Consider the following 20,981-nt stretch of genomic DNA (forward strand, 5'->3'; position numbering starts at 1 on the left):
GCCGCCGGAGCCAGAGGGCGCGCGGGGCCGGACGGGGAGGGGGAGTGCGGCGCGCGGGGGTCTCGCGGCGGCGGCGCGGGGGGAGGGGCGATGGCAGCGGAGAAGGAGGAGAAGAGCTAGAGCGCCTCGCGCCGCGGGAGCGACCGAGCCGAGAAGAAGGGAGGGAGGAGGGGCGCGCGCCGCGAGGGGGGCGGCTCTCAGGGGCTGGCGGCCGGACGCGCGTGCGCGCGCCCCTCCCTCCTCCTCCTCCTCCTCCTCTTCCTCCTCCCACTTCCCCGCCTCCTTTGGTCGGTCCAGCGCGGTGGCAGCGCTTTGTGACGCCGGATTGTGGTCCCGGCTATTAAAGAGGCAAGCAGCAATAGGAGCCGAGGACGGTCGCAGGGGGCAGCCTTGCCCCCAAAGTGGCGGTTGTGCGGCTGCACGCCGCGGTTCCAAAGACACACCCTCGAAGGGACCTCAAGTCCTAGAACTGTCCGCACCCTCCTCCCTGCTACGAACCAACACGAGCCTGCGCCCTCCGTAGCCCTCCTCAGACAAGCTCCAGTCCTCTGCAGGCCCCTCCCCGTGACACTCATTCTGCGGGCGCTGCACCCAGTAGGCGCTTAGGTCCAGCCGTCATGCCAGTGTGTCCTTGGGCAAGTCATCCAACGGGGGGAGAAGGGGTACTGCTAGTTTCCCATCTGAGAAATGGGGGAAGATAGATGGGCGAGTTCCTATTTCTTAACTACAAAGAGGAAGGGGGTGGGGAGTAATGACAGAGACTGAAGCTGGGTTCCTGGGCCTTCCCTGCGAGATTCTAGGCAGGTCCTGTCGCTGTCCCTCAGTTTACCAATTCGTAAAATGAAGTACCACGGTTGGACGTTGACTCCTACAGATCTTTTCAGCTTGAAGTTTCAGCCTGGAACTGACAGACTTTTGAGATAATCATGATTGAAGTAGAGACAGTCTTTAGTTCTGGTGAGTTTAGAATATCCCTTTCTCTTAGGAATGCTCGTCTTATGATAATTGCCTAAACATTTTCTGGAAAAGCCAGGATGTGAGTGTTCCAAGAGACTCCGAACTTGGGGAACAGAAAGATCTTTATTTCAACTCTGGCTCCACCGTTTACATTACATTACCTCTCCCTGTTTCATCAGTTTTGTAAAAGGTGGTTAATTACACCTAACACAAGCAATTATTGTTATAATTAAATGAGATCACCTGTGTACAGTTTTTAGCACAGTGATCGGCACATGGTAAATGATCCATAAATAGGAGCTTTAAAGAAATACAAAAATTTTTAAAGGCATAGCTGTATTTTGGACGCCACCCCTTTTTTTTTTAATGTACTTTATTTTTTACAATAGCTTTAGACGTACAGAAAAATCGAAAAGATACAACAGAGTTCCCATATACCCAGCACCCAGTTTCCCCTATTATTAACACTTTTCCTTCCTATGGTACATTTGTTACAATTAATGAACCAATATTGATACCTTATTACTAACTAAAATTAATATCACGCACAAGTAAAATTTAGCTGAAAATAATTCAAAAATGATTACAGCAGTACATCAACAGAGAACTACCAGAAATTCAAGCCAGATTCAGAAGGGATGTGGAACCAGGGATAGCATTGCTAACATCAGCTGGATCCTGACTGAAAGCAGAGAATACCAGAAAGATATTTACCTGTGTTTTGTGACTATGCAAAGGCATTCGACTGTGTGGATCATAACAAATTATGAATAACATTATGAAGAATGGGAATTCCAGAACACTTAATTGTGCTCATGAAGAACCTATACATAGATCAAGAGGCAGTTGTTTGAACAGAGCAAGGGAAGGGGATGCTGCATGGTTTAAAATCAGGAAAGGTGTGTGTCGGGTTTATCCTTTCACCATACTTAACCACTCTGTATGCTGAGCAAATAATCTGAGAAGCTGGACTATATGAAGAAGAACACGGCATCAGGATTGGAGGAAGACACATTAACTTGTGATATGCAGATAACACAACCTTGCTTGCTGAAAGTGAAGAGGACTTGAAGCACTTACTGATGAATATTAAAGACTACAACCTTCAGTGTGGGTTACACCTCAACATAAAGAAAACAAAAATCCTCACAACTGAACCACTAAGCAACATCCTGGTAAACAGAGAAAAGGTTGAAGTTGTCAAGGATTTTATTTTACTTAGATCCACAGTCAACACCCATGGAAGCAGCAGTCAAGAAATCCAATGACACATTGCATTGGGCAAATCTGCTGCCGAAGACCTCTTTAAAGTGTTCAAAAGCAAAGAAGTCATTTTGAGGACTGAGGTGCAGTGTTTCATTCTGTTGTGCATAGGGGTGCTTTGATGTGTAACTACCTCAACAGCATCTAGCAACAACAAGAACATATTTTATTCAGATTCCCTTAGTTTTTACCTAATGTCCTGTTCCAGGATCCCATCTAGGATACCACATTACGTTTAGTTGCCATGTCTCCTTAGGCTCCTCAGGGCTGTGACAGTTTCTCAGACTTTCCTTGTTTTTGATGACCTTGACAGTTCTAAGGAATACTGTCAGGTTTGGGATTTGTCTGATGTTTTCCTCATGATCAGACTGGAGTTACAGGTTTCTGGGAGAACGATCACAGAGGTAAAGTGCCATTTTCATCACATGTCAAGGGTAGATACTATCAACATGACTTATTACTGTTAAAATTGACCTTTGTCACCTGGCTAAGGTAGTGTTTGTCAGATTTCTCCACCATAAAGTTATTATCCCCCCTCCCCTTCCATACTATACTCTTTGGAAGAAAGTCATTATGTGCAGTCCACACTCAAGGAACCCCTTTTTTTTTTGTCTCTTTTCTCAAAGATGAGGTCAGTAGTGTCACTAGGATGCAGAGGGTGCAGGCCACACCGGGTACACTGTCAGAAGGCATGACACCAAAATGAGTGTCTATAAAAATTTTGTGCAGTGTTTCAGCAGAAATTTATTATTTTTCATTAAAAAATCCCTGTAGTTAGTTATAACAAAGACATTTTTCATAAGCCCAGCTTACATGCATCAATATCCCTACAAAACTAAAACGCTGCTTATTTACTTTTTGAACTTTCTAATGTGGTCAGAGCTGTCATAATGACCCAATTACAGTGAGGCTTCAAATTGGTTTTGCCTGTCCACCCTAAAAGCACATGCTGTTGTTTTCGTTGCTACCAGTGTGTTTATAGTCACTGATTTTGTCAAATTTTCTGACATTTTAGCTACAATATTGTGGTAATCAGTATTTGTGAACCTATATCAATAACTTTTTTGAGAATGAAGTAGTAATTAAAGGAAAAGAAGAAGAAAAAGAAAGGCTTCCACTCAGTAATAATATTGTAACTAATAATGTAATTCAATGTAAAAAGATTTTACAAAACAGTTTTGTTGTTAGTATTCACATGATCTGGAAACCCTGGTGGCGTAGTTGTTAAGTGCTACGGTTGCTAACCAAAGGGTCAGCAGTTCAAATCCGCCAGGCGCTCCTTGGAAACTCTATGGGGGGCAGTTCTACTCTGTCCTATAGGGTCACTATGAGTCAGAATCGACTCAACGGCACTGGGTTTCTGGGTTATTCATATGATCTAAGAAATATTACACTTAAGTAATTTGTAACTATGTTAGTCACATTATTCTATGATTAAAATTTATAATAAACATTACTAAGGATTTATATGGTCTGGTACAGGAGGAGGTCCATGGGGGGATTAACACCATGAGTTACTGCACTGGGTGACGCCAACCCTAGTGACGCCACTGGATGAGGTTTCAGTATTTAAAGAATCACCCCTAGCCCTCAACACCACTCTCTGTCTTGAGACCAAACTCCACTGTAATTAGAGTTTCCCTGAAGGGAGAGGGAATGTCCTAGTCAATGCAGCCCCTTCTCAAAAATGATGGCTTATGACTGGTCCTGGCTCCCCTCCCCCCACCACTCACTTTAGGGACAAGAGGACTGCTGACCCAGAAAGGTGGGAGGTGATGTGGACACCTTTAATAACAAAGCTATGAGTAGACACATAGGCAGAAAGTTAATCTTCAAAACATTTCACCCACATAAACTCATAAAAGCCCCACCCTGACCCAGAGGATGGCAGGTCCCTTAGTCTAACTCACTGGGACATACACCTGGCACCCAGATCGGAAGCTGCTCTCAGGGCTCAGATCGACTCACAAACTCATACCAAGTATCCACTGTAATCATGGCCCCAAGCAGGGTAGCTGGTAAACATACCTGTCTGAAGGCTTACACCCCAGTGTGCGAACAAGCTGTATATTCAAGGATCTCCATCCTCAGGTCAGAGGAACTTGAATTCCACAGGACTGGTCTCATGCCTTTTTAATCCTAGCAGGTAAGACATTGTTTATTAGTAGGCTGCAACTATGTCTTATTCATCCCCATATCCTCAACAAGCAGCACACCACCTAACACAAAGTAAACATTAAGCAATTGTTCTATGGATTCACAGCCAAGGGCAGGGAGACAATCAGTAATCAAAAAATCACAAATCTTCCACCCACCCACCCCTTCCCCTGCCTAATATGATCTGGCAGGCATACAGTAGGTACTCAAGACTATAAATTCTGTAAGGACAACGGGTCTTGTTCATAACTGTATACCAGCTACTACAATACTCAAAAGTGCTCAAAACATATTTGTCAAAAGAATAAATGGCAGAAACAGCTTCCTAGAGTTTTCTCATATTCTCATGATGGCAGGTAGAGATTGACCACTCTAGTCGGTGCCTTCTGGTGGTAACTAAAACAAGACATCTATACTGGCTCTGGAGTCCCTGGGTGGTGCAGTTAACATAATGGGCTGCTAGCCAAAAGGTTGGAAGTTCAAGTCCACCCAGAGATACCTCAGAAGAAAGACCTGGTGATCTGCTTCTGAAAAGTCATCCATTGAAAAGCGTATAGAGCACAGTTCTACTCTGACACATACGGGGTCATCATGAGTTGGAATTGACGATGGCAACTGGAAAAACACTGTCTCTGTGACATTACCTGTTACTCCAAACTAGAAAGTTTCTGAAGATTCTATTACCTTTCTTCCAAACAGAAGAGACATGGAAATCTTGATAAGATAAACAAGAGGGGAAGTATTTGTATTAGGTAATTCAGACCTTAAGGAATGACTCTTTTTAACTTTTTTTATTCATTCGACAGATGTTAACACCAACTGTAAGACTTGAACACTGTTCTTAAGGAGCCACAATCTTTAGTAATAATAGCATTTTCTGAGTATCACTATATGAAAGGCATTTTACATCAGTTTCCCACTTTATCCTCACCAAAACCCATTATATGGTCATTACTAAAAGTCTCCATTTTACGAATGAGTAAACTAAGGCTTAGAGAGGTTAAGAAAGTTGTCCAAGGTCATACAACTAGTAAATGGAAGAACCTGGAGTTTAACCTCAACCGTCCCACTCTAATGCGACTGCTATTAACCACCATGCTGTAATTTTCCTAGTCGAATGTGTCCACAGCATTCTGTGCATATCATAGCACTCCCCCACGGTGTGCTGCAATTATCTGTTTACTTCTTTCTCCCAGCCTTTGAGGTGCACTTGAGAGTCATTCATTCATTTCTTCATTCAACAAGTATTTACTAAAAAAAAAAAAAAAAAAATTTTTTTTTTTTTATGTGACAGGCCCTGTACTACATGCCAGGGATACAGCAGTGAATGAGACAAAAGTGATTAGGCCCTGCCCTCATGGAGCTTATATTCTAATAGCTGAGATAGAGACAGACAAAAACAAGTAGTTAATAGACAATATTGTTGCAAGTTTTGGTGAATATCAACAAAAGTGATTAAGAGGGGAGTCTACAAGTAAAAATATTGGGGTGGGATGCAACTTCAGATAGGTAGGAGGGCAGGGAAAGAAGAAACCGCTGTGAGGTTATTTTGAAATGGATGAGAGCGAACCAGGCTCTGAAATGTGAGGGCAAAAGCATTCTTCCAGGTTTCTGGCTTGAAATCATCATTCCTTACTCATCTGTATATCCTCAACAATGATCTTAGGGCCTGACACTTCTAAGACATCATTTAATGTGGTATAAACGATCAACTAATCTCACTTTGATCTTCCTCAGACTTCACACATGCTGTTTTTTCCTCTTGATCAATTCAAATCCAAATCAGACTTACTTTAAGTCCTATCTCCTCCAGGAAAATTTCCTTAGCAATCAAAAGAGGGCAGCAAGGTCAACTCCCAGGAAAGAAAACAAGATAGAGTAGGGAAACTCCAAGTTCAATATGACTGGGGCATAGAATTTGAGGCGAAAGGCTGGCAAGTAGACGGTGGTCACATTTATTCTTTCAGTAAACATTTATTGAGTACCTACAATGTGCCAGGCATTGGACTTGTAGATCCGATCCTTGTTTTCATGGGTTCATGATGAATGGCAAGGAGATGGACAATTGGTAAACAAAAATTGTGAAAAGTGCTAAAAAGGAAATTAATGAGTGATGAGATAAAGGGAAAATACATTTTAGATTGGGTGGTCAGGGAAGGCCTAAGTAGAGGATATTTATGCTGAGGTTGAAGGATGAAAAGAAGAGCTAAGAAACAACATTCCAGGCAGGGCAAACAGCTTGAATTACATTCCTAAGGTGGGAAAGAACCTGATGCAACCAAGGAACTGAAAGAAGACTGATGTTGCTGGAGCTTCATGAGCAAGGGTAGAGGAGCAAGGGAAAGCATGGGACAGTGGGTGAGGGGCCATACTGATCACGGTCTTGTAGAAGATTGTATTTGTTCTAAGTTCAATTATGAACCACTGAATTTTTAAAAGGGAGTGGCATAATACAATTTCAGTTTCAGAAGACTCATTCTGGCAGATGTGTGGAAAATGGATTGAAGAAGGACAAATGTGGAGTAGGGAGTTCCTTTAAAAGCTATTGCATGAACCAACTGATGCTGTAAGAAATCAGGATAGTGGTACTGTTGGGGGTTAGTGATGAGAGGTGCTTCTAAAGGTGTGGAAATGTTCTTTCTGGAGGTTGGTTGCATGCATACATTTGATTTGTGAATATACAAGCTTACACTTAAGATATGTGAATCTTTATATACATATATTGAACTTCAATAAAAAAAACAAAGAGAAAAGTGATTGCACAAAACTGTCCTATATTCTTCAAAAATGTCAACATCATAATAGACCAAAAATGGGAGGGATTAAGAACTGTTCCAGAGACATGGAGACATGACAACTTGCCGGGGGATTATGAGTAGGACGCCCCCCGTCCAAAGGTCCCTAAATCTATAATGGAATTTTATGCTTATACATTCTGCTATACACAGGCTGAAAATGAAATAGAAACATAACACAGATGACAGAGATATTCCTGACTTTTCAGGAATTCTTCGATGTTTATGCTAGGGGCAGTGGGTGCAGAGGGGCCGCCCTTGCAGCCTGGCTCTTCCTGACTTTTCAGGAATTCTTCAATGTTTATGCTGGGGGCAGTGGGTGCAGAGAGGCTGCCCTTGCAGCCTGGCTCCTCCTGACTTTTCAGGGATTCTTTGATGTTTATGCTGGGGGCAGTGGGTGCAGAGGGGCCGCCCTTGCAGCCTGGCTCCCAGCAACAACTAAATCTGATCCATGATCCTGCATCAGGAAAAAAAATTGCTGTTGTATAAAGGATATTATTGGGATAACTGACAAATTTTGAATATAGACTTCGATAGTATACTGTTGTTGTTAGGTGCCATCAAGTTGGTTTCCACTCATAGCGACTCTAAGGAACACAGGAGAACTGCCCCATAGGGGTTCCAAGGAGTGGCTGGTGGATTTGAACTGCTGATGACCTCTTGGTTAGCAGCTGTAGCTCTTAAGTACTGCATCACCAGGGCTCCTTAAATAGTATATCAAGATTAAATTTCCTGAATTTTACAATTATACTATGATTATGTAAAGGACAGTCCTTGTTCTTAGTAGGTACATGGCCAAATATTTAGGGATATTTGCAACTGATTCTCAAATAGTTCTGTAAAATGATAGTATGTAAATATGAGGAGAAAGATAAAACAAATTTGACAAAACATTAATACATAATGAATCTAAGTGAAGGGTACGTGGGTGGTCATTATGTCGTCCTTCCACTGTTTCTGCAGGTTTGAAATTTTTAATGATAAAAAACTGGAAAAAGCTATTACAATAACCTAGGCACAAGATGATGTGATTTGAACTAAACATGCCAGTAATGATAGAGAAGAGTAAATAAATTCAAGCTGTATTTTGGAGGTTAGGACTGAAAAGATTTGGTAATTGGTAAGATGTAATGGATGAGGAAAAAGGGAGGAATCATAGATCACTCCCACCCCCAACCTGAGCCAGGACTCATATGACAACTAGGCTAGTGATGATACAATTTACTGAAACCGGGAAGAGGGAGAAGATATAGGGCAAAGAATTACTGGCACCTCACACAGATCCAAAACTGAATGTATCATCTTCATCCCAAATCCTGTTGCTTCTTTAGAGTCCCTTATCTCAAAGAATGGCACCATGATCCACCTACATATGAGGCAACTGTTCAAGTAGTAATCCTTAACATTACCCTATACCTTACTTCTCCATATCCAGCCAATCACCAAGCTCTGTTGATTCAACCTTCAAACGTCTTTGGAAGAAACAATCCCACCTCTCCTCATGTCCATTGTCAACCACCTTCATAAACTGTCTTATCAGGATTATAATAATAGCTTCCTAACTGATCTTCCAGCTTCCATCCTTGCTTTCTTTCAATCCACAGACTGAAAACACGGACAGTGGTCTCTAAAATAGAAATTAGATCGTGTCTCTCCCCTGATTAAAACCTTTTAATGACTTCCTTTGAGGACCGGGGGCTGGGTGGGGTTCTTGAAGTCAAGGAGAACCTGGAGGAGACTGCCTACGCAGGTGAGAGACGAGGTACGATCCAAAGATACAGATAGTGACAGTGGTGATGGAGGAAGGGACAGGCTGAAGAAATATTAGGAATTCCCTGGGACACTCTTCTCCAGAGTCTTCTCAACTGCATTCAGATGTCTCTTTAAAAATCAGCTCAGAACGCTTAATGACCACCTGCCTAAAAGATTCTCCACCTTCCGACGTCTTCTAGCCCCTTACCCAGCTTCTTATTTTCAGCACTTAACCACTACCCGAAGATACTCTAGCATACGTTCATTGTCTTTCTTCCCCCCACCCTTATTAGAATGAAACTTTCCAGTATGTCTTGGTCACCAGCGACTTGAACTTTGGCCTGGCACATAATAGGAAATGTTAATCGTCGGTATAAATAAACAAACACCCTCCCCCTCCACAGGGCCAAAGCTAGCTCCGCCCTTCCCTTCTTGATCCAAGCGAAGGAAGTGAGGAAAAGGAAGCTACATCGAAGCTACCAGCCGGCTTCCGGCCTAGAGTCGCGAAGAGGCCGTAAATCGTAGACCTCGTCTGGTCCTTCCCCCAATGGGCGGTCCTGAAGAGTGACGAACCAATGGCGAGCTCCAGTCCAATGGCTCTGGAGCTGGGCGGAGTCCTGAGGAGCAGGACTCTCATTGAGTTCTGGAACTCACCACTTCCGCCCACGTGGAAAGCTGCGCCGTGTAGAACGAACCTGAATCCGAAGAGCGGGAGCGGGACCTGGAGTGATGGGTCCGGCACCTCCCGGAGCGGCTGGGGACCCGGAGGTGAGTGAGCCAGCTGGAAGGAAGGGAACCTAAATGTGACGCCCACCCTGGCTGCAGGACTGGCTGTAGATACCGGAACCTGACAGTCCGCCGGCGAGGGACACGAGGACAGACTTCTCTGGAGTAGTCCCGTTTCCCCGATGTTTCCAAGCCCGGGCACTGATACAGCCAAGGCTTATTAGGGGAGGTGGAGCCTGACAGTATTTGGGTAGAAGCACTGATGCCTACTGAGCTTCTGCTTCGTTTTTCAATCCTGTATCTTGGAGGTGAAGAGCCCCGAGGTTTGCACTATTTCCCTGCCCGGGTCCTTTTTCTTGACGTTGGGCGGGATATTCCTCTCGTGCTCAGTTCTGTGACCCCTGCTCTAGTGAAAGGCACATGGTGGGGTTCCCGGAGCGTTCCAATAACCCCCTCTCCGGTGTGGGACTGTGGAGGGGGCGGGCCCAGGGCTACAGGCGAAAAGGTTTGGAATCTCACACACCTGGGTTTGAAGTCTGCTCACAGTACAGTACAGTGTATACCAATTGTGAAACCTTGAGTGAGTCACAAGACTTCCCTTAAGTGCCTGTTTTCTGCTAGGATTATTGTGGGGATTGAATGACATGTGAGTTTACACTCCTGGGCCCAGTAGGTTCTAATTCCTTGCATTACCGAGTACTTAATGGGTACTGATACAGTTAGGTCTTGCTAGGGGAGATAAAACCTGGCAGGATATGGATAGAAGCAAGAGTGAAGAGGGCATCTGAGAAGACCCAGGCCCAACCCAGCAGAAGAGGAAGTTCTTCCGTGCGTGGCACTTGGAAATACAGGGGGGCTTGGGCAGAGCTTAGGGCAAAGCCCAGTCAGCTACCCCTACGAACTCCAGGCAGAACTCTGCTTGTGCTGTGAGGTAAACAGAGAGCCCTCACTTCAAGGAGTTTTCAGTCTAGGGCTTCCAAGTAATGATTATCCTGAGTTTTACGGAATCTGACTCCTATTCAAAAGAGGAACCAGGAGGAGATGAAGCCTTTACCCACATCCTATCATGGTAGCACTTAATGCAACAGGTGTTAGACACCTATGACCTCACACTCGTTTCTTCCTCTCACTGGCCACAGGTGATGGAGCCAACTCTGGAAGGCACAGGGGAGGAAGGGAAGAAAGTGTCCTCAAAGAAACGCACATTGGCTGGGTCTCCAGTGGAGGGCCTCTTGCAGCCAGTGAAGCTCAGCCGGGCAGAACTGTACAAGGAGCCCACCAATGAGGAGCTGAATCGCCTTCGGGAGACCGAGAGCCTGTTCCATTCCAGCCTGCTTCGTTTACAAGTACTGCTGGGTGGCTGAGGTTTGGGTTGGGGGGATTGGCCTGGGACCCTGAGGCTGTTGCACTTACCCCTTTTCCACTTATAGTTAGAGGAGCTACTAAAGGAAGTGAGGCTGTCAGAGAAGAAGAAGAAGCGCATTGATGCCTTCCTAAGAGAGATCAACCAGCGGATCCTGAAGGTGCCCTCAATTCCTGAGATAGAGGTAAAGTGAGTGGCCCAAGGGATTGGGAAGCCCAGAAGAAGTCCTCAGTGGGGGCATCTCCGAGAGGGGCCATGTTATTCTCTGGAGGGGATGGATGATAGGGAACCCATTCTCACTGCGAGAAGGCTCAGCCTGGAGTGTGGTCATTCACATATTTATTCATTCAAGAGGGACTTAAGTGCCTGGCAGTATTATGTCTTTAAGATACATCAGTGAATAAAACATACTATATTCTAGTGTTAGGGGGATAGGCATAGATAATAAGCATGACAAGTTATGGTAGCATTAAAAGGTGGTAAATACTCTCTTGGGAAAAGACAGAAATATGGGAAGGTAAGGAAATTGAGAGTATCAGGGAGTGGGAGTGGTTTGCAATTCTAAATAGGGTGGTCAGGGTAGGCTTTTGAAGTGACAATTGTGTGAATGTTTGAGGGAGGTGAGTCAGGGAGGAAAAACATTCCAGGAAGGGTAAATAACCAGCACACAAAGGCTCAAAGTCAGGAACCTGGACCATTCTTTGCAGTGAATGAGGGGGAGCTAGAAGGAGATGTGTTCAGAAAGGCAGTAGGGGAAAGGGACATGTCATGCAGAGCTTTAGATACCAAAATCAGGACTTTGTCCACTGCTCCGAATGAAATGGGGAACCACTGCAGAGGTTTTTTGGAAAGGAGTGATGTGATCTACCCTGGGTTTAAAAGGTTCACTCAGGCTGTTATGCTGAAACTAGGATGGAAAGGGACAAAGGTGAAATCGGGGAGACTAGTTAGGAACCTATTGTGTAGTGATTCACTAAAAAATGGTAGTCGTTCAGACTAGGGTGGAGAGTGGAGAAGTGGTCAGTCTCTGGATACATTTTGGAGGTAGAAACGGGCATTTTTAACAGACGTGTCAAGGCGATTTAAATGTCTTTGGTTTGAGCAACTAGTGTGCAGTTGCCATTAAGTGAAATGGAAAAGCATGTTTTGGGGAAGGCAAATGAATATATACTTGTCACTATCTCTGTCCCCACAGCTGATAGACCAGACGTGGCTCCCAGCTGGGGTTCGAGTCCCCCTCCACCAAGTGCCTTTTACTGTGAAAGGCCGCTTTCGCTTCCTGCCTCCAGTCCAGGTCATGGTTGTGGGCAGCTACCTTCTGGGCACCTGCATCCGACCAGACATCAATGTGGATGTGGCACTGACCATGCCCAGGGTGAGGTCCATGGGTTGGGGCTGGAGAGAGCTGACACTTTGCCACCTACAAATCCCTAGGGCCCTCCGTCTTTCTCACCTTCCACTTGTCAGGGTGTTGAAATCTGAATTCTAAATCAAAAGAGCAGACCACTGCAGTCATTCTGAGGGCAGTTTAGCTGTGCCTTTAGGCTAATTGCTGCCTCTTTGGTACTTCGCCTTCCTCATCTCAGAACTGGGTAGATTGTTGTTAGCCCTGGATCAGGCATTCTGGCCTGGGGTTGCCAGGCTGGGCTCTCACCTTGGCTTTGTTTTTGCCCTCAAGGCCTGCAACACCTCACAGTCATCTCTTTGCTCTTCTGGCTCCTCCAGGAGATCCTACAGGACAAGGATGGGCTGAACCAGCGCTACTTCCGCAAACGCGCCCTCTACCTGGCCCACTTGGCTCACCACCTGGCTCAGGACCCCCTCTTTGGCAGTGTTCGCTTCTCCTACAGCGGTGGCTGCCACTTGAAACCCTCATTGCTGCTGCGGCCACAGGGTAGGAAGCACACACAGGGCTAGGGCATAGTATGGGTGACAAGTCCAAGTGGGGAGGCATAGGCCCCTCAAGCACAGGGGCCTCAAGTTTGGGGTGGGAGTTGTGGGAGCCCCCCTCGCTCCAGGTGGCCACAGGATCTCAGTGCCCCCTGTCTCTGCTCAGGGAAAGATGAGCACCTGGTCACTGTGCGTCTGCATCCATGCCCCCCGCCTGACTTCTTCCGTCCGTGCCGCCTGCTGCCGACCAAGAACAATGTGCGCTCTGCCTGGTACCGAGGGCAGAGTCCTCCAGGAGATGGTGAATGGGCATTGGTGTCAAGGTAGAGCTGGAGAGAAGGGGTATCTTGGGGACTTCTTACCTCATGTCTTGCCCTTGTTCCCACAGGGAGCTCAGAGCCCCCCACGCCTCACTACAATACGTGGGTCCTACAGGACACAGCCCTGGAGTCCCATGTACAGCTGCTGTCAGCTGTACTGGGCTTGTCTCCAGGACTGAAGGATGGTGTGGCTCTTCTGAAGGTCTGGCTGCGGCAGCGTGAGCTGGACAAGGTGCGTTGGGGGTGGCCCAGCCTCACTGCCGTGCTCAGTGGTGGGCTGGCTCTGAGCTCAAGCCTCTCCCTCCGTCTCTTTCAGGGCCTCGGGGGGTTCAGTGGGTTCCTGATCTCCATGCTGGTTACATTCCTTGTGTCCACACGCAAGATCCATACCACCATGAGCGGCTACCAGGTCCTAAGAAGCGTCTTGCAGTTTCTGGGTGAGGCAGCTAGACTGGGAAAGGCCAACAGTTTCACTCCTCTTGGGATTCTTCTCATCCCAGCAGGGATCAGTCTGCTCCTTGCCATCAGACAGATGAGCAAACTGAATTCCAGAGATAGGCAGTTGCAGGCACCAGGGCTGAGGGAAGGTCCTTAGGGCTGTGTCCCCAAGAAGGGGCACCCCTGACATACCCACCTTCTCTGGTTCACTCCAGCTACCACAGATCTGACAGTCAATGGGATCAGTTTATGTCTCAGCTCAGATCCTTCTTTGGTGAGTTGGGTCGGGTCTGGGTGAGGGGACCTGAAGCTAAGGCCCCAACCCTGATTGGTTTCACTCCCCCTGCCCCCAGCCCGCCCTGGCTGACTTCCACCAGGCCTTCCCTGTTGTCTTCCTGGACTCCTCAGGCTATCTCAACCTCTGTGCTGATGTCACTGCCTCCACTTACCACCAGGTACCAAAGGGCCCCCGTTCCTGGGTTTTCCCAGGTGGCCCAGCCCCAGACTCTGTCCTTTCTGCTAGTACCAGAACCTCTTCAAAGAGCTCAGGGCAGGCATGTTTCCTAGCCTGAGCCCTCAGGTCGATAAGGAGGTACAGTGGTACCAGTTTCACATCTGAGTTCCCTCCTGACCCTGTGGCCCCAGGTGCAACATGAGGCACGGCTGTCCATGGCGTTGCTGGACAGCAAAGCTGATGACGGGTTCCAGCTCCTGTTGATGACTCCCAAACCCATGATCCGGGCTTTTGACCACATCTTGCAGTGAGTTTAGGGGTGACAGAGTGTCTAGGCGAGTCCTGTTTCCCTGGGGCTACAGTGCCTGGGCAAGGTCTTCGGGCAGGTGCTCAGGCCTTCCTGGGAGTGAGTGGGACTTGGTGCCAGCAGACCCTGATTCTTCCTCTTTGTCTTTCTCTGTACCTCTAGTCTCCGCCCACTGAGTCGTCTGCAGGCAGCATGTCACCGGCTGAAGCTGTGGCCCGAGCTGCAAGACCATGGTGGGGACTATGTTACAGCTGCTTTGGGCCCACTAACTACCCTCCTGGAGCAGGGCCTGGGGTCCCGGCTGCACCTGCTGGCCCACTCTCGGCCTCCTGTCCCAGAGGTGAGGTGGTGCACATTGGGGGAGTGTGTGGGAGAATGGAGCTGAATCCAGGGCTCAGGGGACACAAGTGACATGCCATCCCTCTAGCTGGAAAAGAATGTGGGAGGAGGCCAGGCTGGGGGACTCTTGGCTTGGGCTCAGCCTCTCTATATCCTACAGTGGGATATCAGTCAGGATCCACCGAAGCACAGAGACACCGGGGCCCTGACCCTGGGATTGCTCCTCCGGCCTGAGGGGCTGACCAGTGTCCTCGAGATGGGTCCAGAGGCCGACCAGCCTGAGGTGAGGAACGCTGGTGGTGATTTGACCCTGGGGAGCCCAGCAAGTGCAGTGAAGGGAGTGGGTGGGTGGTGTTCATGCCACCTGAATTGAGGCTTGTCAGGGAAAGTTCTGACAGAGCCCTTCTTCCTTGCCTCTCCTCAGGCTGCTGATTTCCGCCAGTTCTGGGGATCCCGCTCGGAGCTCCGGCGTTTCCAAGATGGAACCATTCGGGAAGCTGTGGTCTGGGAGGCAGCCTCTATGGCCCAGAAGCGCCTTATTCCCCAGCAGGTGGTCACCCACCTCCTGGCACTGTGAGTGTTAACACCTGAATGCCAGGAGGCAGTCATAGGCTGGGGAGCCTTTTACTAGGGTCTGGCCCAGGCTCTTGGGGGTGAGGAGCTCATCTGCTGGGTCACAGTTCCCCATGCCCTCACTGTCTGTGCCCTTCTCCAGCCATGCAGACATCCCAGATACCTGTGTCCACTATGTGGGGGGCTTCCTGGATGCACTTATCCAAGGCCTGAAGGAGGTAAGAGCCCTGGGATGGGGTCAGGCTAGCAGTTGTTGACTATTGTAGATTGTAGATAGGGTGGGATTAGTCGGGGGAGAGAGCCCTCACCACCTCAGCGGGCACCTCTGCTGTTCCAGGCCAGGCTGCACCTCCTGGAGTGTCCAGTAGAGGGGGCTCTGGCTCTTCAGCTGAGCCATGGCAAACTCCCTGGTGGTGCTAGGGTTCTGTATGGTCCTGGCTTCCTGACTGTCTTCTCCCCCTCAGACCTCCAGCACAGGTGAGGAGGCCCTGGCAGCTGCAGTGCGTTGCTACGACGACCTCAGCCGCCTGCTGTGGGGGCTGGAGGGCCTCCCGCTGACAGTGTCCGCTGTTCAGGGAATTCACCCGGTGCTACGCTACACAGAGGTAAGGTGTGAGGGGAGAAGGGAGCCCTCTCTGGTTGGTGACCCACAGCTCTGCTCTAGCCATCTAGTGTCCCCCCGCCCTCCAACTCTTGACTCTGGGCACTCCCCCGCAGACCCAGACACCTTCCTCAGCCCCCCTTCTTTCACAGGTGTTCCCCCCAACCCCCGTCTGGCCAGCCTACTCCTTCTATCAGCGTCTGCGAGAGCGAGCCTCGCTGGTGCCCCGGCCTGACAAGCCCTGCCCAGCCTATGTGGAGCCCATGACTGGTGAGGGGGCTCTTGGGAGGGTGTGGGAGTCAGTGAGAAGGGCAGCGCTCACCTCAGACTGCAGTCAGAGACAGGTCTCTTGCCCCTCTCCTCCAGTGGTATGTCACCTGGAGGGCAGTGGTCAGTGGCCGCAGGATGCTGAGGCTGTGCGGCGGGTCCGAGCTGCCTTCCAGCTGCGTCTGGCAGAGATACTGATGCAACAGCATGGGCTGCAGTGCCGTACCACGGCCACACACACTGACGTCCTCAAGGTTAGCGTGGTCCGAGGCAGGGATGCCCTGGGGAGCACAGGGATGGCAGAGCGCCCCCGGGGTCCAGGCTGACATTTACTTCCCATCCCCATACCCCACCTGACAGGATGGATTCGTGTTCCGGGTGCGTGTGGCCTATCAGCGGGAGCCCCAGATCCTGAGGGAGATGCGGAGCCCCGAGGGGATGATCTCACTGAGGGACACGCCTGCCTCCCTCCGCCTTGAGAGGGACACGAAGCAGCTGCCCCTACTTACCAGCGCCTTGCATGGGTATGGCCACCTGCACAGGGTCTCCCTGTCTGGACGCCCTTCTGGCCCCCATTCTGCTCTCTTGGCTGCCTGTTCCTCTGGGAGACCAGACGGTGTTATGGTCAGGGATGTATGTCCTGGAGTTAGACAAGGTCTGGAGTCCTGACTCACCCCTTCCTGGCTGCGTCCCTTTGGTCACATTCTCCTTGGGACGTTATTTTCTTCATTTGTAAAATGAGAATAACGATAGGCCCGATCTTTTAGGGCATTTGCTAGGAGAACGTGAGATTATGCATGTAAAGCATTAATCAGCACAGGAGCCGACACTGGGTAAGGGTTGAATGAATGGTGGCACTGGGGTTGAGACACTTTCCCTGGGCTCTGGGTGTCTGGGTCTCATTGTCACTATCCCGTTTTCCCCCTAGACTCCAACAGCAGCACCCAGCCTTCTCAGGTGTGGCTCGGCTGGCCAAGCGGTGGGTGCGCGCCCAGCTTCTAGGTGAGGGGTTCTCCAACGAAAGCCTGGACCTGGTGGCCGCTGCCCTTTTCCTACAGCCTGAACCCTTCTTCCCACCCAGGTGATTTCCTCTATCCTTTCCTCAGCAGGGAAGCTCCCCTTGGGGACAGCCTTCATCCTTTATGCTGCACCCCCAGTTTAGATGGGGGAGGGTAGTGGAAGCAAGTGGTAGAAGAGGTTCTAAGACGTTCCTCTCCCAGTCCATGCCAAGGGGTCTGGGCTTCTCAGGTTGTGACTGATGGGAGAAGACGAAGGGTGAGCTGGGCTCCAGGCTCTGCTTATGCCCTGCTCTCAGCTCCCCCCAGGTTGGCTTCCTTCGGTTCCTCTATCTGGTTTCAACCTTTGATTGGAAGAACAGCCCCCTCATTGTCAACCTCAACAGTGAGCTCACTGGTGAGTGGTAGGCCTGGGGTGAGACTGCCAGAAGAACCACCCTTTGCAGACTGCACAATGGGACAGGCGAGAGTTTTCCCTGCCAGTCTTAGGTTTTCTCTGCCTCTTCTGTCTCTGATATCTAAGCCTGGCCCTTGGGGTGGAGAGTTGTCAGGAAGAAGAGCCCCAGGTTAAGGCTTTAGGGAGCTCTAGGGCTGTATGTAAAGACATGTTTTGTCCACATAATGGTCAGAAGCAAAGTGGACTGTGGGTGGTAAGTAAGCTACACTTCGGGCATGGAGGGAGAGAATAGCAGAGTGGGGACCCTGAACACCAGGTGAGAAGTCTTGTGGCAGGGAACAGGGAAGGGCCTGGATTAGAATAGATGCCCAGACCCCTTGGGGATTGGGGATGACGATTTCCAGTTGTAATATGAGGAGCTCTTTGTGCCAGCAGAGAGCAAGGTGTCAACTTCCTAATTCCCCAGGTGTGTGGGGCACAAGGGAGAGGGGGTTAGGGACAGGCCTCAGCTTGTGCGGTCCCGGAAACCAGAATGGGTGTGCCAGGCTGTGGAAAATTCTGCTTCTGGGCTGAGGCTGGGAGATTAATGCCCCCCTCTTTGAGGCAAATGGAGTATTCCCAAAGCTACTTGGGGTAGGGGCTTTGGAAAACCCCACTGATGGGCAGTTGCTGGGCCTACAGTAGGAGGACCTGGGGGAGCAGAGGGTGTCTGGGGGAGGGGCAGGCTGACCTGGGATCCCTCCTTGTCCTCAGTGGAGGAGCAGGTAGAGATCCACAGTAGCTTCCTGGCAGCTCGGGCACAACTCCCTGTCATGGTCATCATCACCCCCCAGGACCGCAAGAGCTCTCTGTGGACACAGGATGGACCTTCAGCCCAGGTTCAACCCATCCCTACCCTTAAATGTGTGGTTTCCTCCTCCAGAAAAAAAGCAGGCCCAGCCTGTGCTAAGAGAGAACGGTGGTCAGGTCTGGTCTGGTATTTCTCTACCCACAGATTCTACAGCAGCTCATGGTCCTGGCAGCTGAGGCCCTGCCCATCCTAGAGAAGCAGCTGATGGATCCCTGGGGGCCTGGGGACATCAGGGTAAGCCCCTGACCAAGAGTGACTCCAGTATTCTGAGGATTCTGCCTTTGATCCTGGTACCCAGAATTCAGTGGGGCCTTCCCAGATGCCCCATCCCCTGTTTTGGTGACTGTCCAGAGAAGGCAATGGTGGAGCCTGGAGAACTTAGGGCCCTGGTTCCATCCAGGCTTCATGTTTGTGTCCCTTCTGCCGGACCCAAGCTTGCACCAGATGCTTCCTCCATTGGTCTTAGTGTTCCCACATGTAGGCCCATGATGGGTGGTTAACAAAGAGAATGGAGGGAAGCATGTGGAGGGGTTCGTGGTCCTGCTCCCAACCCTAAGTGAGTACTGCCGACCCCTCCCCACCCTTCCTCAGACCGTGTTCCGGCCACCCTTGGACATATACGATGTGCTAATCCACCTGTCTCCCCGCCACATCCCCCGGCACCGTCAGGCTGTGGACTCGCCAGCTGCTTCCTTCTGCCGTGGCCTGTTCAGTGAGCCCCGGCCCTCACTCTTAATGCCTGTGCTGGGCTATGACCCCCCTCAGTTCTATCTGGCACAGCTCAGGGTAGGTCTTAAAGGGCTGGGTGACCTGGAGAGAAGACTTCTAGAAGGAGCTGGGGCCGTGGAGGAGGTGCTGAGGTGTCCACTTGCAATCTTGTCTCTGTTCTGCTCCTTTAGGAGGCCTTTGGGGATCTGGCCCTCTTCTTCTATGACCAGCATGGTGGACAGGTGATTGGTGTCCTCTGGAAGCCCACCAGCTTCCAGCCCCAGCCCTTCAAGGTGCGCTGGCTGGTGACCACCATGTGTTCCTGAGTGTACATGTGGTTCTGTGTGGGCTTGCATGTCTGGGTGGTCTGTGCCATAAGTGACCTTGTGTCAGCTGCGAGGCCTGGGGGCTAGTGTGTGTCTGTCTGCACAACCCCACACAGCCCCTGGTTTGTCGGTCTCTGAGTGTGGCTTTGTGACACCTCCACCCATGTTTCTTCTCTGATTCCTCCAGGCCTCCAGCACAAAGGGGCGCATGGTGGTATCTCAAGGTGGGGAGCTGGTAATGGTGCCCAATGTGGAAGCAATCCTGGAGGACTTTGCCATTCTGGGCGAAGGCCTGGTGCAGAACGTGGAGGCCCGAAGTGAGAGGTGGGCTGTGTAAATCCCAGTGCCAGGTGCAAGCTGTGGATGGATAGCAGGACTTCAGACCTTGGGAGCAAGATGTCAATGGGGTGACCTTCACCCTCATTGCATGTGGACCCTCCATGGAGGGCCTCCTGGCCTAAACACACAGAATCGTCCCCCACAAAAGCCTTGCTCCAGCTTTCTGTCTGATTCCTCAAGGGTCTCCCCCAGCACTGAGGCAGTGGCCGTGGTGTCTGTGAAGTCCCTTGGGCCCAGCAGTCTGAAGCTCCAGTAGAGGAGTGGGAGCCATCTCAGAGAACAGGATCCAGGAGATCTAGCCACCTGCAGCTCTGGGCCTGGACCATTTTCTTCTCCTAGGCTGCTGCTTTTTTCTGGGTTAGGCTGCTTCCAGAAGCCCTGGGCCCGGGGCTGAGACAGCTCTCTTCCCACTGCCAGATGTGTGCTTAGACCTCAAAGTGCCCTTTACTGCAGCATCAGGCCTTTAGATGGGGCCCGGAGAAGAGGTGGCACTTCCTGAGGGTCACAGAGCACCTGCAGTGAGCAGTGGAAAGAGGGCAGTGTGTGTATCAATGGACCATACCGAAGGGGCACAATGTCCTGTGTGGGTGCTGCTGCTTGGCTTCCCAGAGTGGGGATGGCAGAAAAGAACAGAGGACAGGAAGGGGATGGTTAGATGAGGGGAACTGGTGCTCTTGGCCACTTGGGTTCCCTAGTCCAGGAGAGAGATGCACAAAGCAGTGGACACTGCCATGACCTCTCAGCATCATAGTCCCTGCACCTCTGTGTGTCTGCCCCTGACTGCCTGCCCTTTGCCGTCACACTTCCCAGCTGCCATGGGCTGCAGAGGTGACTGAGACCTTCCTGCTCTCAGGAGTTCCCAGTGCCTGGGAGGGGGCTGCCTCCTATCAGCCTGGTCCACACCCCACTTCTGGCAGGCTCTCCCTGCTCCTCTGCCTCCCTTAATCCTGGCTGTTTTTCCAGACTCAGCTCAAACAGTGCCTCCTTCAACCCTTCCCTCGCCCCCAGCCTGAAGTGATCTTCCCTCCTGTGAGCTATTAGAGCAATTACTGTCTGTTCAGTTCACTTTGCAGTTACGGACAGTGCGAACTCTTCTATTGTCTTGAGCATTGATTTATAATTAAATTGCTTCATTTTCTCCAA

The 20,981-nt window shown here is 49.9% G+C and overlaps 1 protein-coding gene across 1 annotated transcript; it reads left to right on the plus strand.

The window, feature by feature from the left end:
- Window positions 1-9,535: 9,535 nt before the first annotated feature.
- On the plus strand, window positions 9,536-20,981 carry NOL6 (nucleolar protein 6). Its single transcript, XM_023545195.2, has 26 exons — window positions 9,536-9,692; window positions 10,790-10,996; window positions 11,081-11,197; window positions 12,209-12,388; window positions 12,739-12,907; window positions 13,070-13,204; window positions 13,292-13,455; window positions 13,540-13,660; window positions 13,877-13,935; window positions 14,015-14,116; window positions 14,307-14,422; window positions 14,585-14,762; window positions 14,922-15,044; window positions 15,186-15,334; window positions 15,477-15,552; window positions 15,799-15,939; window positions 16,088-16,205; window positions 16,302-16,456; window positions 16,563-16,726; window positions 17,131-17,283; window positions 17,518-17,615; window positions 18,369-18,493; window positions 18,610-18,699; window positions 19,057-19,251; window positions 19,365-19,466; window positions 19,687-20,981. Exons 1-26 carry the CDS (start codon window positions 9,654-9,656, stop codon window positions 19,834-19,836), a joined length of 3,426 nt encoding a protein of 1,141 aa, XP_023400963.2. The 5' UTR covers window positions 9,536-9,653; the 3' UTR covers window positions 19,837-20,981.

The sequence above is a fragment of the Loxodonta africana genome, chromosome 9, assembly GCF_030014295.1.
Source record: "Loxodonta africana isolate mLoxAfr1 chromosome 9, mLoxAfr1.hap2, whole genome shotgun sequence".
Taxonomy (NCBI): domain Eukaryota; kingdom Metazoa; phylum Chordata; class Mammalia; order Proboscidea; family Elephantidae; genus Loxodonta; species Loxodonta africana.

Excerpts from the sequence above, each read along its gene's own strand:
- NOL6 (XM_023545195.2), top strand. The coding sequence starts at position 9,654 with ATGGGTCCGGCACCTCCCGGAGCGGCTGGGGACCCGGAG. Across the intron at positions 13,936-14,014 it reads TCAGCTCAGATCCTTCTTTG|CCCGCCCTGGCTGACTTCCA; the intron begins GTGAGTTGGGTC and ends CCCTGCCCCCAG. Across the intron at positions 16,727-17,130 it reads CTTACCAGCGCCTTGCATGG|ACTCCAACAGCAGCACCCAG; the intron begins GTATGGCCACCT and ends TTTTCCCCCTAG.